Source organism: Schistocerca serialis, chromosome 3, assembly GCF_023864345.2.
Source record: "Schistocerca serialis cubense isolate TAMUIC-IGC-003099 chromosome 3, iqSchSeri2.2, whole genome shotgun sequence".
Classification (NCBI taxonomy): domain Eukaryota; kingdom Metazoa; phylum Arthropoda; class Insecta; order Orthoptera; family Acrididae; genus Schistocerca; species Schistocerca serialis.
In genome coordinates, this window is record NC_064640.1 from 57,247,970 (window position 1) to 57,266,359 (window position 18,390).

General features: G+C 37.6%; 1 protein-coding gene across 1 annotated transcript in view; it reads right to left on the reverse strand.

Annotated features, from left to right (window-relative positions):
• LOC126469707 (mesencephalic astrocyte-derived neurotrophic factor homolog) overlaps positions 1 to 12,686 on the reverse strand; it is a 35,483-nt gene extending 22,797 nt beyond the window's left edge. Inside the window, exons 1-3 of the mRNA XM_050096889.1 lie at positions 12,476 to 12,686; positions 8,963 to 9,087; positions 1,907 to 2,048 (exon numbers count right to left, since the gene is read on the reverse strand). Of these exons, the coding sequence (XP_049952846.1) occupies positions 1,907 to 2,048; positions 8,963 to 9,087; positions 12,476 to 12,569 (361 nt within the window). The 5' untranslated portion in view covers positions 12,570 to 12,686. The remainder of the gene's footprint in view (positions 1 to 1,906; positions 2,049 to 8,962; positions 9,088 to 12,475) is intronic.
• Between the last annotated feature and the right edge of the window lie 5,704 nt (positions 12,687 to 18,390).

Consider the following 18,390-nt stretch of genomic DNA (forward strand, 5'->3'; position numbering starts at 1 on the left):
TAATGACTCCAAGACAGTCATAGTATCAATAAGAAGTATGTTCTTGTGACAATGGGGATTAGCACGGTAAAAATGCCCCATTTCTGCAGACCACCACCTGCACTAGCAGCCAAGCGAAGTTGAGGTGAACAATTGCAGATGAGGTTCTAAAAGCTTTCACTTCACCTGGTGAAAAAACCATCTATCCTTTCAGCATTGCAGATGATCTGCCCATTGTCTGCCAGTTTGTCAGGGTGCTATTGAAGCAGATGGTGGAAAGATTCCCACTGACTGACAAGATGGGAAGGTAGGTCAAAATAGAGTATTTTTAGTGATTCTGACACAATACGTGAAGGTGATAGGATACTGGTTATATCAGTGGTACAGAACAGAAAGAGTGTGTGGCTACCTCATGCAGGAGGAAGAACTGGGAGGAAGTTTGTATTATGACACTGGGTCATTATTATGGAGGTAAAAGTGCTTGTAATCTTGGGCTGTTAAGATATTAAAGTGTGTCAACAGTTAAAGTTTATGCTGATGTGAGTTTTCTATGGGTTGTCCTCAAACTAGGGTGGCATAGACATTTGGTGATGTGCCACTGAACATAGCAAATGACCCAGAAGTTACCAACATTAGCTCTATAGTCCATTTTTATTGTTTATTTTTATTGACAGTGTAATTCAAATATCCCATTCTTCATTTTGTGTAGCTCTAAATTGAGTCATCTGGGCTGTTAGTAAGGCCAAGTTATGTTCATTTTAAGTTCATTTCCTTGTCTGAACTGAGCCATTAGTGCGACTGGCACACTAACTTTAAAATAATTAATGATGCTATAGATTTTCTTTTTGAAATCCCAATGAGTGGCCATGGGCATGCAAAGAGCTGTCAGGTTTGTGACTGCAGTGTGGTCAGGGTCTGGGGAACAATTCTGTCAAAAATTTTCATAAAAGACATCAAAGACTTTGTAAGCTGATGCACTGGGGTACTTTCACATAAGTTTATAGTGTAGACCTGGCAATTATAAAAGTTCTGTCAAAGAGAAGGCGAATGGCTGACTTCAGTTAGTTGGGAGAATTTTAGGAAAATGTAGTTCATCTGTAAAGGAGACCACATATAGAACACTAGTGCGATCCGCTCTTGAGTACTGTTCAAGTGTTTGGGATCCCCAAAAGGTTGGATTAAAGGAATACAGCAATGTAATTCAGAGACGGGCTGCTAGATTAGTTACCTGTAGGTTCGATATACACATAAATATTAGAGATACATGGTTAACTAAAACGGGAATCCCTGGAGGGAAAGTGATATTCTTTTTGAGAAAAGAATTGAGAAAATTTAGAGAACTGGCATTTGAAGTTGATGCAGAATGATTCTACAACCACCAATGTGCTTTTTGCATAAGAACCTTGAAGATAAAAGAAATTATGGCCTGTAGGAAGGTATATAAACAGTCGTTTTTTCCTTGTTCCATTTGTGAGTGGAACAGGAAAGGAAATGACTAGTAGTGATACAAGGTACCCTCCACCACACACCATATGCTGGTTTGCGGAGTATGAATGTAAATGTAAATAAAAGACATCTGACGGGATATTATAGACCTTATCCAGAGCACACTGCAGCAGTAGTAGGTATAGGCTATCAACGTAAAGGTAGAAGGCTGCAGTTAAGTGATTTGCCCTGGTATGATTTACAAGTACAGCAACACAAAAAGAGCATCAGATATTGTTCTGATAAAATAAACATTTTATGACAGATACAACATGACTTATTGCTTACAACTTATTAGGAGAGACTAAGTCTATTATCACAGATGGACACATGGATCACTGGGGAAAATACCTGAAAGTACTAGGAATTCTTTCAAAGGTACATTGGTTGGTTATTTTAGAGAATTGTGCTATTTAATGCAAAATGTAAAAAAGCTGCCTACCATAGCGTAAATCGCAAATCTGTGAATCTTTTTTCTTCAATTTTTCACACACTTTTTCAGCTGGCATTGACCATGACACTGGCTTGGACATTTCTCCCAGTATTCCAGTCGCAGACTCCTCGAGACCACCCAAATAGTAACACTGAAAATATAAGAAAATACTTATAAACTGTTGTGGAATGTAAATTATGTTTATTTCAAACATTCAACACAAGCAATTTGCATATCTGTTAGTTTCTGAAATGTGAAATTATTGATTTTTTTTAGATAACTATCTGTTTGTCCCAGCTGCCTCTGCCTCTTCTGCACCCCCCCCCCCACCCCCACACAGACATACACACAAAAAAGAAACAAACAATAATCTGCTGTTCTGAAATTAAGGAAAGTCTTAGGAAGGAAAATTATTTATCAATTAGATGACACAGATATAAAACAGTAAACACTGCTGTCAAAATATCTTAGGACACCACATGATTCAGCAAACACTATTACATCAACATGATGTTGTGTACATAGAGGAGCCAATTCCGCACAAAATTTTCAATGCTTGAAGTATTATATATGTGGTAATATTTCTTCCTGTACATTTTTTGAATACTTTACAGTCCCTTTTTGCAATCTATAACCTTAAATTCAAGTCTCTTTCCACATTCTGGAGATATATAAAGAAAAGGACAGATTGCTACTTACCGATATCAGCTGCTGGTGTTATCGGTCATGTGTGCACAAGTTGTGCTTCCTTGTGTGACTATATCTGTGTGTGTGTGTGTGTGGGGGGGGGGGGGGGGGGGGGGGGCGCAATTTGCTGAATAAGGCTTTGGCTGAAAGCTATAACATTTAATAGTCTTTACATTGTGCCTGTCTGCAACACAATGAGCTATCTTTAAAGTCGGCAGCAATCTATCCTTTCCCTAATATTGTTCGTATTACAACCCGGAGTTTTCACTGTTTGGTATTATTTGTGTAATACTGAAGTACAAATTTGAATGTACCGAATTAGCAATCGCTTGTTAACTTAGTACAAAGAAACTCAAACCTATATTAATGGAAATTTGCTATTTCTAACAAAAAAAATTAATTCCTTGGACCAAGGAGGTTTTTCTATGAAAGTTACAGTAATGTTAAAAGCACAATTAAAAACAGGTTAGGAAGGTATGTAGACAGGAAGTTAACAAAAAATATTAAATGCGAATAGTTACAATCTGACAAACAGATCACGTATGTGTGAAGCTACAAACACTGAAATGATTCTGTGAACACAAGGTCAGCATGAAGCAGCAAGCAAAGTATTCTGAGCCGAAACAGATTGTATTTTGACTTGCCTTTTGCTCAGGTTTATACAGGCAGCACTCTATCATATCTTGATTCTTCTGAGGTCAATGTGCACTGCACAGACAGCATTAATATTTGTTTTGAGAATTTTCAAGTCATAACATTCACCTAAAGTATATAGTAAATACAGTACTTGCTGTGCGAAAGTATTCTGCACAAATGCAGATAGCAAATAATGTTTGAACTACCTAACATATTGCGTAGAAATCACAGCTGTGAAAGAAATATGCCACACTAACGATATGCTGTCTGTAGGACATCTTTGAAACAAAAAGCTTATGTTCAAAGCTGCTTCTTTTTGTTACTTGGCACATGCACTTCATCATTCAGTTGTGCCACGACTCAGCGCATACACTTTAGTATTTCTCACAAAACTCCACACACTATAACTAAAAGTTTTTCAGAATACACAGGAAGTATAAAGTGCTACGTTTTTGGGACTATAGATAGATCACAACCTCAATTGGTAAACACAGGGCACAGAACTAATGAACTGCCCCAGTTCAGCTATGTTTGCAGCACATATGATTACTGCTATAGATGATTTAAAAGTGAAGGAACTAGTTTATTCTCAATATTCGCATTCACTAACAAGTTAAACAATCATTTTCTGAGGAAATTCAAGTTACATGAATAGTATTTTCAGAGAACAGATGTGTGTTATAAAAATTATGTCTGGTGTTAATCTCAGAGCATCCTGCAAACCTCTTGAAAGATGTCTGTGTTTTGATAACTACTTTACAGTATATGTATTAAAGCCCTTTGTCATTATCAGTATTTCTATTTTCCAATCACTTGGTACCCTTAATGCTTCAGTGGCTTACAAGAAAACACAGCTGGAATGGGAACAATTTCTTTCATGTAATATCTCTCAAATCTCTGGCAGAATCTCATCATGTCTATATGACTTTCTAATGTTGAGCAGTTTTAATTGATTTTCTGTCCCATAATCACTTATCGTAATACATGTCATTTTGGCGTTTGCGTGATGACGAAGGATGAACTGTGTTACATTTTCTGTAGTAAAAGAGTTTCAGATGTCTAATTTCATTATTTTGTCCTGTCCTTTCTGTAACCTGTTTTGGTACCAATATGGTCACAGAGCAATTGACAAGATGATTTCAATCTGCTGACTGAGTATACATAAGACCAAAACTTCTTAGGATTATGGTTGAGAGAGACTGGCATAAATCTACTTTTGCATTCATTGAACAAGTCTTGTGTTGCTTTCCTTTAGCACTTTGAGGCTTCACTCAGCTTTTCTTTGTAAACAAAGCTTTTACTTTGCTTAACTCTGTGATGAGATGCTCTTTGCTTCTGTAGCAACGTCTAACACAGCTAGTAAGCCATAGTAGATATTTTCCACCCATCAAAACCTTGCTCAGTATTTAATGGTGTAGGTAACACTCATGATGCTTTGTGATGTGCTTTATCATTCCATAAAAAAAAACTGTTGTTTGAATTAAGCAGCACCAATTGTCTATTTGATTCATTAGTTTGAGGTTTGATAAAACAGTTACAAAAACTAAATATTACTTACCTTTTATCATTTAAAAATAAAATTGTTCTATAAAATTCTTCTTCATTCTAAAGTTTAGTTAGGCACTAATGATGATGATGGTGGGAGTGTAAAAAAAAAAAAAAAATGGGGGCGGGGGTTACTACGTAATGTCTAATTTCACTTAGGGGGAATAGTAACAGAAAGGCTGGGAACAACTGGCAAGGGGGTACTACACAATGCTTCTGAATTTTATCAATTCGTGCTTCACATCTTCATCTCCAGAGTCAAATATGATTGTCACCCTTTTAACATTTAAGTTTATGCACTTGTATTAACACCTCTGATGTTAGCACCTTGGGAACAGTTTTCCAAGAACTCAAGAGACTCTTCAAATTAGAAAAATTGTTGTCCTTGCCTCTTTTGTTTGACATATGGGAACAGAAATCTGTTACATAGGTAATGAGATGTTAATTTAATGTTTTCCTTCGCCAAACTATTATTTGATGTGCAGTTCGCCAAGATTCTTGGAGTTATTGTAGGGAACTTTTAATTGGGAGTTTTACCACATTTGTGAGCTGCATCAGATGTCATGCCTCCTGATATTTTACACAGATATGTGAAACAGCTTTTCCCTTCCTGTTGTAGTTTATCTTAAATCAATTTGAAACATTTTAATTGCATGAGTCTTTTCTTCTTCTTTTTCTTTTTTGGGTGTGCATACAAACATCGAAACTGACAAGCTATGGGGAATATTTGAACGTACTGTTTAAGAATGTGCATTCTTGATCTTGTGACCTAGTTTACTTTATAGTGAAAGCCAAGGAATCACATCCGAGATTGTTGCTAAATCATTTAAGGATATGGTTTAGGCCATCTGCTCAACTCTGAAATTAGACAACCTTAAATGATTTTGGGTGTGATGCAGCAGATAGTGGCACGTCCTTCCACCCCACATGCTCTCTCTACCAAATCAGCAACCATCTAAAGGAACCAGTATCTCCTCAGAACATGGATGAAAAACATAATCCATGCTGACATGGACTACGATTTGCAATTGGTTGCACTCATTTTGTTCAATAGCTCCTGCAGAGCTGCCTTCACATATCCAACAAGAGCTCTCCAACATAGGAAGTTTACACTGGCCTTTTATCCCAACGTGTCTTTTCTTTTATCGAGAAGTTCCAGTATCTGGCTGATGATGGAGCTCCCAATGATCAACATACACACTCTTTAAGCACGTATGGACATGGTAGGAAAAATGGCCTCTGGCCCCAACAGAGAAGGCATCCCGTGCTGGCTCAGATGTGATATCAACACTGGGCACAACCTCTTATCTGTTGCTAAGGCATGGGGAAAGCCATGGGGCCAGTTCTCACACTCACATTCCACCAAGAAATAAGCACACAGACCACTATCTGCCACTCATTCAAATGACAAACCAATGCTGTAGTCCACTGCATGACAGTGATATAGGATTTACAGATGTCTAGTGGATGAATTATATTATTATCTGCATACTCTCTGATCTGTATATCAAAAACATACAGAGTAAATTTTTTGGAGCAGGTCTGTATAACTTTCAGCAAAGCTGAATGGGATCAGGATACAGGTTTTTCTTTATTAAAACAGCATTCAATGTTATTAACGTATACATCTCACTGAAGTTCACAGGTAATGTTAAGAAAGAAGCTACCCCAGGTTTTAGTAAATATTCTTATTTTATGTACACAAAGTGAACACTTAATTTCTTCTGAACAATGCAGATGATATCATTATACATGAAACTGGGAATCTCTACAGTTAGCTTTACTTTGTATTATACAATGTCAAGAGAAGTCACCAATATGATGCAACTTACTGACCTGTTGCATAAAGACATCATGAACTCACTTGCACCTTCACTAGTTTTATGGCCTGCCTTTAATAAATTCCTGGAAGAATATTTTATACATTGAACACATACTGGAAAACTGACTGTACTGAAATGGCAATAACCTATGACTCAACTGGAGGAAATTTGTTTCACTGAACTGTGACAAATATTGTATATTTCCTGCTGATCATACTGCGCATGTGGAACCAACATGATATTTGCTGACTAAAGTACACAGTGCTAATATATCATTCACCACCAAGTAAGTTCCTGTTTCTTCAGTGGAGGGGAGTGGGTAACAGAGTGGGGGGCGGGGGGGGGGGGGGAGGAATTCTCCAGTTACATGATAACCCGCATGCCTTTGGTGCCAAAGCTTCACTTTATTTAAGATAAAGATGTGTAGTCAATATTTACACTTTTTATACCTATGTAGTCTTCTGTCATTTCTTGGTTTATTTATTTATTCATGCAAGGAAAAATCTTACAATGATCTAGCATTTGTCAAGATAATACAATGCCAATGAATGGGCTAAAATGTAACACACAACATACGTAATATGCTTTAAGGTGGTCAGCTGTGGCCTCGATTAAGGAACCATCCCAGTTTTCACCTTTGTGATCCTGAAAACCAAGTGGGTCTCTTTTTCCTAGTTTACCACCACAACAACCTAAAGTAATATGAAAAGAATGTTTGCCAGTTTTACATATTTCCATTTCTGCACTGTGTCCCTTGTATAGTACTGTCAGTAAGAGTACTTACTTCAGTAAGTAATAAATTTAGATTTTATGATGATGAGCTTTATGACACTGCCTAGATTATGAAGTCTCATTGAAAACATTTCCAACATATTAAGACCTCCCAAAACGACCAAAACAGAGTTCCAGGTCATAATTCTGAACCAGACCTACTACATAAGCATGATACTATTGCACTTGGCCGTTACTGGAAACACGTGAGGTGTTCATTAAACAAATACAGTGGTGACTAAGGAAAATGCATCATACTGTCAATGCTTTCACATTACTTGTGCAAATACTATTAATCCTGATTATGTACTGACTCACGATAAGCCAGCCAAAATGCCCGGACCCCCAGGTTCAATATGAGTGTGATCCACTAGTATGTCAGTGCTACACCTCTTACTATTAAAAGCATAACAACATGCTTAAATTCATCAAAACACTGTCCTCTTTCCAAAACCCCATAGTTTCTTCTGTGCCTAATAAAATGCTACACCATTACCTGTTGAAGGCACAGCTCAAATTCATGTCCCAAGTCAGAATACAGTATTAACTAGGATACACGTTCACTGTTGGACACATCCTACTGCAGCATGGTCATTTCTGTCCAGGAAAACATTACAATTTTGAGACCCACCACAGTATGCAACTATCTAAGACACAATGTCAATTTAAGTTATTCAACAATAGAATGTGTCATTGTTTGATTCTTGATAGAGTGACCACAAATTTCACTATAACAAAGCCTTGCCACTTCATATTCTAAATCATACTTAAAATTATTCAGTGCCAATGCAAGATAGTGCTACAGTTTGCATAGGCCTAACTAGAAAAGCTGTTCCGCAGAGGACCACTTACACATTTTAATAGCCACACAAGAATTTGACAAGGAAATATAAGATTTTTTTTCCCTGAAATCTAGAGGACAGATTACATAGAAGTCCTGTAACAAGAATTGCCCTGTTAGAGAATTAGTGGTAAATTTGGGGATGGAAATAATGTAAGAAGTCACACGTCCTACTAATTTTGAGATATCAGAAACCAATCTGATGTACTTTTTGTACAGTCATTCACCAATACCCAACATTCTGTGACAACACCAGAACTATCCAAACAATTAAGACTCATAATGAACTTAATCAACAGTTTCTTCTAAGTGAGTTCCATATTCACAGCTACTACAGAATGTTTGTCTTTGGAATGCAAAGAATGCAGCTACTTAACTGACAACCTATTTAGGACACTACGAAAAAGTGAAAAAAAAATTATTTTAGAACAAACATTATTGATCTTTCTCTAACTTCCAGCCCATTATGAAATTTGTATATAAAAGTAGTGTTACAACTATGAATGCAAAGGGCTACCAGATATCAATGTATTCAACATAAATTTGATAATTCCCAGACAGACATTTACACATGAACAACATACAGCCACTCAAGAGTTTACAGATATAGCATAGGCGAAACTACAATAAATATAACATTCCCTATTATAATGTTCATTTGAGACTGACTGTGGAATAAACAATTATTCTGGATGACCAGATCATCTTTACTCTGTGACTACTTTATTAAGGATTGGTCACTACAGCTGTAAAGATACTTACAAATCTGTTCTCTTTTCCTTTCGTAGCTTTGCAGAATTTCCTAAATTCGTCTTCAATCAATGTTGGCTTAGATCTTACATCATCGCTTAGCTGACCGCTAAATTTTTCCATTACTGTCACACACACTGTGGAAGAAAGTACCATGTTAGCTAGTTGTCATAGAAGTGAGGAAATCATGGAGAAGGTGGGAGGGGAGGCGGCCAGAGCCAGGGAGATGGAGAGGTGGTGGTATCGTCAAATGGTGTGAAGTTGACCAATGGGGTTAAGTTGACTGAAAAAGTTCAAAAACATTTTATGTTAAGTAACTACATATTGGCAACGAAAATTATTTTATTTTAGTTGTTATATTTACTTTTGTAAATTTCTATCTGAATATGAATCGTTTTTAGAAAGTCTGAATTCTGTTTAAAAATTTATTCGTGTGACTGACATAAACCAACTCATGAGGCCGGATCTTTATATTGTCCACTGACCCTACAGAACAACAACAGCTAGATGAATAGCAAAAGTTTATCTATTATACTCACTTATTTTCAGACACACAAATAAAACTTTGCAAATTCTTGGAGGAATCGGGGTGAAGATGACTGTCTCAAGCAGTTCTTCTGTGTGTGTACGAATGTAAATTAGGTGAATTGAAGAAATACAGCTTGGATGATTTAGAACGGTCTCTAACAGAAATTTGAAATGGAAAAATAGGCATTAACGTGTAAAATTCCCCACAGGAACCCCGATAAACAGCATTCACAATACTCACGGTAAAATACAAGGTAGTCACCCAATGATTAGTGCTACAGAAGAACATGCTCTACTGATGGGACTTCCTTGTTAATTTCCACTTACAGCTATGGATCTTTAATATACAGAAAAGGTACTCCTTGACAGAAGAAGTTATGACTCTTCAGTACAGCTCCAAGGAAATAGTGAAACACTATGTAGTGAAAATTCTTTTGAAATTACAAGGACAGCTAGACATTATAGTCATCTGTAGAAATGTCCTTTTGTGTAGCCTGTAATTGATGACAGATAGAATCTAGGTTTCAAATGCTATAAAAAATTTGCCAAACCCAATAGTTGGAAGGGAGGGGATTTTTCTTTCGAAGTTGACACATCAGAGTTCAATGTACAGTGAGCAGAATTCTTTGTGTGTTTCTTCGGAACGTAACAAAACAAATTTGTGATCACAGCTTTTTGTCCTCCAACTTTCTTTGTATGTTGCTCTTGAATTAGAATTAAATTTTAATTGTTATGCTACATTTATCTTTCACTTATTGATAAAGTTTCAGAGCAATTGAAGTCATCCTAGAGTCAAACAATCCACGATTATGACAACAGATAATCAATCACATTCTCTCCCAGATGGAGTGAAGTACACCAACGTATGTTTTAATTTTCCACTCATAGCAAAATTTTATAAAGGCTAAAAAGTTTATTACTACAGCTCAATAACTATTGTCTGAAAGAAAGACCAATATATTAATTATAACGGTTTGAAAATATTTAAGTTTAAAGTGCAAAATTTGTCCCGTTCACCCCTTTTCACAATGGACACAGAGCGGATATTACACAAGAAACACATCATAGTGCTAATGATAAGAGTCCTAGTATATTTTCCAATATTATCTTTCTGCAACTGGTTCATATTTATTACTTACCTACAAAACAAATAATGGTCCAATGCTTTCTCAGATAGTGTCGCTTTGGACACTGCAGTGCTTTACTAGGTATGGTCCTATTGGCAGTAGATGTCCTCGTGTTCCAGCCTTCAAATTGACTGACCCAGCCAGTTATGGAGTGATATACAGTTTAACACAGATTCCAAACCATGGAGAAACTTGACATTTTTCACATTAATAAAAAAATATGGTTAAAGTTATAGATTAGACCCCCACTGAAATATTGGGTGTGGCGACAGACTTATCTGTAGTGCAGTCCGAGGTCTAGGTTAGGTTGGAAGGTGATAAGTTTGTTGCGAGTTGGTGAAGCTAACAAGTGTGAAAGCAGAAAGTGTGGTTGTGGTAACAAACCGACCAGTAGCAAAGACTTATGTTTAAGTCCTTGCCATATTGAAAAATGGATAGAAATTATGTACTGAATTCCCCTGCATTTTTCAATATGACACTGACATGAACATGAGTCTTCACTACCAGATTTTCTACTCTCACATTTGTTGGCATCACCGACTCACCGCCGACTTACCACCTTCTAACCTAACCAGACCTTGGGCAGCACTACAGATCAGTCTACCACCACACCCAAGATATTGTGTGTGTGTGTGTGTGTGTGTGTGTGTGTGTGTGTTTTGGGGGAGCAGGCAGCAAAACATAACTTTAACGCACTCTGCTGCCCACCCTATCACTGAAGTCTCAAATCTCACTACATGCAGCTGCAGTGCCGTCAACTAATCACGAAAGTGGAGAATGGGATATCTGGGGATTTTAAACATCCCCATACGAAACAATGAAGAGTATTGAGTTTGCATGCCTAGATGGAAAATGGTATGTTGTTACCCAAGAATGTGACTGTCACATCAGTCTGGAAATACAAGTGTAATATAATGCAACCATTAAGATGGGGATAGATATGCACTCTAACTTTATGAAATTTTTACTCTATACAGTATTAGCACATAAAAATGACTCCAATAGAAAACGCCACTGTGCAAGAGCAGCAGCAAAGCCAATGTATTTTCTCTTAAAAATTGACAATACTTTCTTACAAATACACGAACATCTGCAACTGGAAAACCAGTTTAACTAATTTCTTTCTTTGAAATACATTTCTGTCCTCCATAAAGATGGACTGTATGTACCGAGTATTCAACAGGAATTGACCATGTCACTATAAATAACATGTAATGTAGTAATTTTTTGTGTAACATGAACTACAAGTCCAATTTTGCAATATTTATTGGCTTTTAGACTAGTTTTGATTTCTGCCCTGTAATATTAACTTCTAAACATCAAGTATGCAACGTATTCAGTAGGCCTAATTACAATAATGATGCTATTTGCCGGGCAGAAAAAGTTAAATTCATGATCTCAAATATATCCATGGTTATTCTACAGACGTATTACAAAAAAAGAGTAAACTATGCTCAGAATTAGGGCAAATTACCGTAAATGTAACGAACACATAGTAATGTAACTATGAATACGGGGGACACGTAACTGGAATTAGCTATCACATTTGTGGTTATGAAATATGAGCGGGGCGGTCTATCAAGCAGTTTTACAATTCCTCTGAAGATATAATAATTTCCTTCTCTCTAAACACCAAATCAACCAAATACGGCGATAATGCTCGATTGTATCTATATAAACAAAGTGTAAACTTCGTCCCCATCATATACGTATTTTAATATTTACTAGAAATTAAAGTTACTAATAAAACAAAGCAAAGTTCGCAGTAATTTACTTCTAGATTTAATTGCAACAAATACACGAGTTGCCCGTGAATAAAATGGTATTTTTCTGCAAAAATATAAAAACGAAAGATTTTTAAAAAATATACCTTCGCAATCTGATTTCTTCAGACAGGAACCACACCCAAGAAGGGCCAGCAGAAATAAATAGAAAGCCATTGTCAAATTTCTTTGTGCACCCATTGTTGTAGTAATCCAGACACCAAAATACCGGATACTTCACGTCACACTCACACTTCTACACTCAAACACCATGCATCACAGACAGCGTGGAATATACAAATGTGCACAAACGCTATTGGTACACGTTCTTGACAGTGCAGCCAATACACCACGTAGCTTGTCAAATCCGATGTTCGTGCGCGCTTTAAAACAAATAAATAAATAAAACAAAGGAATGGTTCATATCTCGCCCCAGATGAGCAGGATGTAGCACACAAAACATAAACGAGGAATTAGTTATATAGAATGAATTTTTCACCTTATGGTGAAGAGTGCACTATTATGAAACTTCGCAAATTAACCTGTGTGTTGCGCTAGCGCTCGAACTTCGAACCTTACGCCGCATTTGTATTAAACTTAAAAACATGTTTCTGTTCAAAATATTGTTTCAAACCAAGTCTGCAACCATGTTCGTTGTTCACGTTACCGTGTACACTGACGACAAACATTTCTAGACATGTATTCGCAATGTTTTTTAAGCTGAACTGACGGCAAACATTTCACACTATGTATTTCCATCGAGAGCTACGCTATGATAAGTGAAGAGGGTGAATGAATAATGTGTGGTACTGCATTACTAATATTCGACGATATAATCAGACGAAAGAAAAAAGTAGTCGTTGTTGGTAGACGAAAACACGTTACAGAAGAAGTGGAGGTAGTTACGTGCTATGTGAGACGAGTTTGGAGGACAGTTCTTTGCGGTTTTTGTAACTTGACTAAGATGTCGCCGTCGGATTTTTAAATTCAAATGAATATGCCAGAGCCAGTCGTTTAAAAGAAAGGCACAAATTCAGAAAAGTCCTGTGAAGCAAAGACTAGCTGTTACTCTTCGGTTTTTGGTAAAAGGTGATTCCTATCAAAGATTTCCACATTATTCCACATCTCAAAGCCAGCCATATCTGAAATTGTTCCTACAGTTTGAGGAGTTTGGGCTAAAGTTTGAAAAATTATGTAAAGGTATTTCAGTTATGAAACATATATAGTGTGTTTCTGTAAGAACGTGCTTAAATGTAACAGCACATAGAGAATGCTCCATAGAACAATTTTAGATAGGGAACGTGGGGTCGGAGAAGCCAGCTTAAGGAGGTATTAGGAATAAAATCACGTTACTGTGTACTTTTTTATTTATGTTAGTTACAATTAACTGTAAATATCGTCACTGAAACAATGAACGTACCATTTGTTTAGTATCTTACAAAATGAGCTGAAACTGACGGACATCAACCTCAATGCAATCATGACATCGACGAACAAGATTCTGACGCACCCTGACAAATGTCCCTGGTAGCTATACCCACAGGAAATAATCAAGGGGATTCAGTTCAGGTGACTTCGCAGGCCATGAAATAGGACCTTCCGTTCCAATCCAGGGACCAGAAAATACAGCAATGAGGTGGTTGCGGACATTCACACTGAAGTGAGGCGGTGCACCGTCATGTTGTATTAACATCCTCTCACGAGCAGCCAAGAGTAAGTTCTCCAACAACTCAGGTAGAACTCTTTGCACAAGTCTCGAGTACAGGTCGCCATTCAGGCGGACAAGTAGAAGATATGGCCCAATAAAATTGTCGCCTACAATGTCAGTCCAGATTCTCACAACAAAACGTACTTGATGGTGTGATTCTACTACAGCGTGAGAGCTTTTCTCATCCCACACATGGCTATCCTGCTGTTCAAAATACCATCACGATCAAATGAGGCCTCGTCAGTAAACAGCACGAGTTAGAGGAAATGTGGTCGATCTATTGGAGCAATCATTGACGCAATGTGATCCTTGGTGCAAAGTCAGTCACAAGCATTGTATGGACTCGTTGTGGATGATATGAATGTAATTGTTGTTCGTGCAGTGCTCGCTACATGCTAGTGTGTACAATGCCCATTTCACATGCAATACGACGATACTTGTAGTGGGGTCCGCTGCAACACGTTACAGCACCTTCTCTTCAAAATGGGGTGTGCAAGTGGTCCTCTTGTTGCCAGGTCCTTCGTTCCTTCTTTCCAATGAGAAATAAACATGCATCGTGATGGATGACGCCTGTTAGGGAATCGTTCCCTGTACAGCGATTCAGTACTGAGACCATTGCAACGTACTTCCCCATATATAAGGTATATGTCAGTGAGTTCACAAGCATTGTATGGACTCGTTGTGGATGATATGAATGTAATTGTTGTTGGTGTAGTACTCGCTACATGCTAGTATGTGCAATGCCCATTTCACATGCAATACGACGATACTTGTAGTGGGGTCCGCTGCAACACGTTACAGCACCTTCTTTTCAAAATGGGGTGTGCAAGTGGTCCTCTTGTTGCCAGGTCCTTCGTGCCTTCATTCCAATGAGAAATAAACATGCATCGTGATGGATGACGCCTGTTAGGGAATCGTTCCCTGTACAGCCATTCAGCACTGAGAGCATTACAACGTACTTCCCCATATACAAGGTATATGTCAGTGAGTTCTGCGAAACTGTATCGGTACTGCTCCATCGAATTGTACTGTACCTCTCTGAATAGCACTGAGTAATGAATGGGTCTGTCGTTGGTTCGTATGACATTCTGTCATTGGGTAATGTAAATACGTTACAACAGACCCACATACAGGTAACCTTATGTGATCCAAGCAAAGCCTTTGACTGTGTTGACCACTCACTTTTGCTCTCTAAACTTGAGTACTATGGAATATGTGATAAAAGGTTAAAACTCATCAAATCATACCTCAGTAAAATGTAACAAGTGGTGAATTCAGGAAGTTGTCTGTCAAACACACTCGAGGTTCAACACGGAGTGGGACCACTTCTCTCCCTTGTGCACATAAATGACTTACCAGGAAATATAGATGTAAAGACGTATATGTATGCAGAAGATACAACTTTCCTATCTGTAAACCATGTATTTGATAACCTCGTAAGTGGTATGAAATTGGCAAAAGAAAATACAACATCATGGTTCAATGCAAATGGTCTACTATTAAATGAGGAAAAGACCCAGAATATGTGGTTCAGTCTATCAAAGACTACAAAAATAGAAAAACAAAAGGCAAAGTTTTTTGGTATCATACTTGACAACAGTCTAACATGGAACTCTCATGTTGATCACATAGCGGTTAGGTTATATATTTGTTGAAGAGACTGATGTGTTGTGTGACATTTGAGTACGTAAGGACAGCGTACTTTGCCTTTTTTCAATCTGTTTTAAGTATGGGTTAATACTCTGGGGAAACAGCAGAAAAATAAATGGAATTATGGTGATCCAGAAGAAAGCAATCAGAGTAATGGCTAAGGTAGATAACAGAACACATTGTAAACCATTGTTCATTAAATATAGAATTTTAACAATTATTAATTTATATATTCTTGACAGCATTAACTTCATACTTGCTGAACTACCTAATTTAAGTGTAACAAATCAAAGGCATAACTACTGTACAAGAATCTATACTTCTCTGCTGTTACCACAAAATAGTTTAGCTAAAACTAACATTAGTCATAAGTATATGGCAATTAAAATATATAACAAATTGTCTAAGAATGCGTCAATCAAGCATGACAAATTATTTAAAGAAAATGTACATAACTTCTTGTTAACTAATCCATTCTATTCATTAGAAGAATTTTTAGAAATGCCCAATATCAACTTAAATATATAAAAATTTATTTTGTAAAATTAATAGGTTAAGTGAACTGACGAAGTCTATTGCATGTAATAATGCTGAATGACCAATAAAGGATCTAATTCTGAATCACTTTATGGGCAACTAAAGTAAACAAACCCTGAATAATGACTTCCTAGTAATCAGGCTCATCCTCCTTGTTTCCTTGCAGGAAATAGAGAATGTACATGTAAATAAACACCACAGTACATGTAAACTTGTATGCATGTTAGTTGTAAAAAAGCTTGAAAACAGTAATATGCTAGACAAAGCGGTAGACAAGTTTACTTCCCTATATTCTTATCCTGGCTTCTCTGACCCCAGATTCCCTACCTCAAATTGTTCAGTGGAGCACTCTATGAACTGTTACATTTTTGCATGCACTTATGGAAACACCCTGAATTTTCTTGACCAAAGATTTATAGTCAGATTAAGATTACAAATCATCATTTGCGAGAAACTGATTTTCTCCCCTTAAAATGTCACTGTCAGTTCCAACAAATGTCACAGAGGAAGCTGCATTTGAAGATCCCCCTGCCATATGAGCTTTCACTGTTGACTCCCCCCTTCTCCAGAAGTTCATTATTTGCCTCAAAGAGAATGTCATATATTTACAGAAGGTGTATTCACAGTAGCGAATAGTGGCAACCTCTAACAGCAGAATGGAATGATGATAATGAAAATTTGTACCAGGCCGGGACGCAAACCAGGATTTCCCACTTGTCGTGAGCAATAGTCTTAACCACTCTGACTGTTTGTGCACACACTAAACATCCATATGCCACGCTGTCTACATCCCCTAAGCTAGTTAATTAGTTAGTTTCATGTTCCACTGGTCGTTTTCACGACAAAGGAGAATGCTGTGCAATGAGTAATTTTACATTCACATCACAATTTAATTTTAAATATGGATATATGCTGAAAATTTATAAGTTTTTGCTATTTTTAAATATGCAGATTTAAGTTAGTAATTTCAACCCACCACCTTTTACCTATTACAATAACAGAAATTCTTGTACAGAACCGTAGTAGTTGTCAAAGAGTTTCTTCAGTTTGTTTCCAGTTTTAACTTACTCTCTTTCAGACATTTTATATCATTGGGTAAGCGATCAAAAATTTTGGTTGCCGCATTGTACAACCCTGTTTGTGCTAAACACAGCCTAATTGTGTAATAATGAAAGTTATTATTGCTTTTGTTTCTCTAATTATGTATATCAATGTTGCTTTTTAACTGCAGTGGATTACTTACAACAAACTTCATGAGGGAGTAAATATACTGAGAAGCAACAATCAGAATGAAACTTCCTGGCAGATTAAAACTGTGTGCTGCACCGAGACTCGAACTCGGGACCTTTGACTTCCGCGGGCAAGTGCTCTAACATCTGAGCTATCCAAGCACGATTCACGCCCCGTCCTCACAGCTTTTCTTCTGACATTATCTCGTCTCCTACCTTCCAAACTTTACAGAAGCTCTCCTGCGAACCTTGCAGAACTAGCACTCCTGAAAGAAAGGATATTGCGGAGACATGGCTTAGCCATAGCCTGGGGGATGTTTCCAGAATGAGATTTTCACTCTGCAGCGGAGTGTGCGCTGATATGAAACTTCCTAGCAGATTAAAACTGTGTACCGGACTGAGACTCGAACTCGGGACCTTTGCCTTTACGGGCAAGTGCTCTACCATCTGAGCTACCCAAGATATGATTCACGCCCTGTCCTCACAGCTTTATTTCTGCCAGTACCTCGTCTCCTACCTTCCAAACTTTACAGAAGCTCTCCTGCGAACCTTGCAGAACTGGCACTCCTGAAAGAAAGGATATTGCGGAGACATGGCTTAGCCACAGCCTGGGGGATGTTTCCAGAATGAGATTTTCGCTCTGCAGTGGAGTGTGCGCTGATATGAAACTTCCTGGCAGATTGAAACTGTGTGCCAGACCGAGACTCGAACTCGGGAACTTTGCCTTTCGCTGGCAAGTGCTCTACCAACAAAGGTCCCGAGTTCGAGTCTTGGTCGGGCACACAGTTTTAATCTGCCAGGAAGTTTCATATCAGCGCACACTCTGCTGCAGAGTGAAAATCTCATTCAGCAATCAGATTGTTTAACGCCTTAAACAGATGTCTACGAGATGATGGTG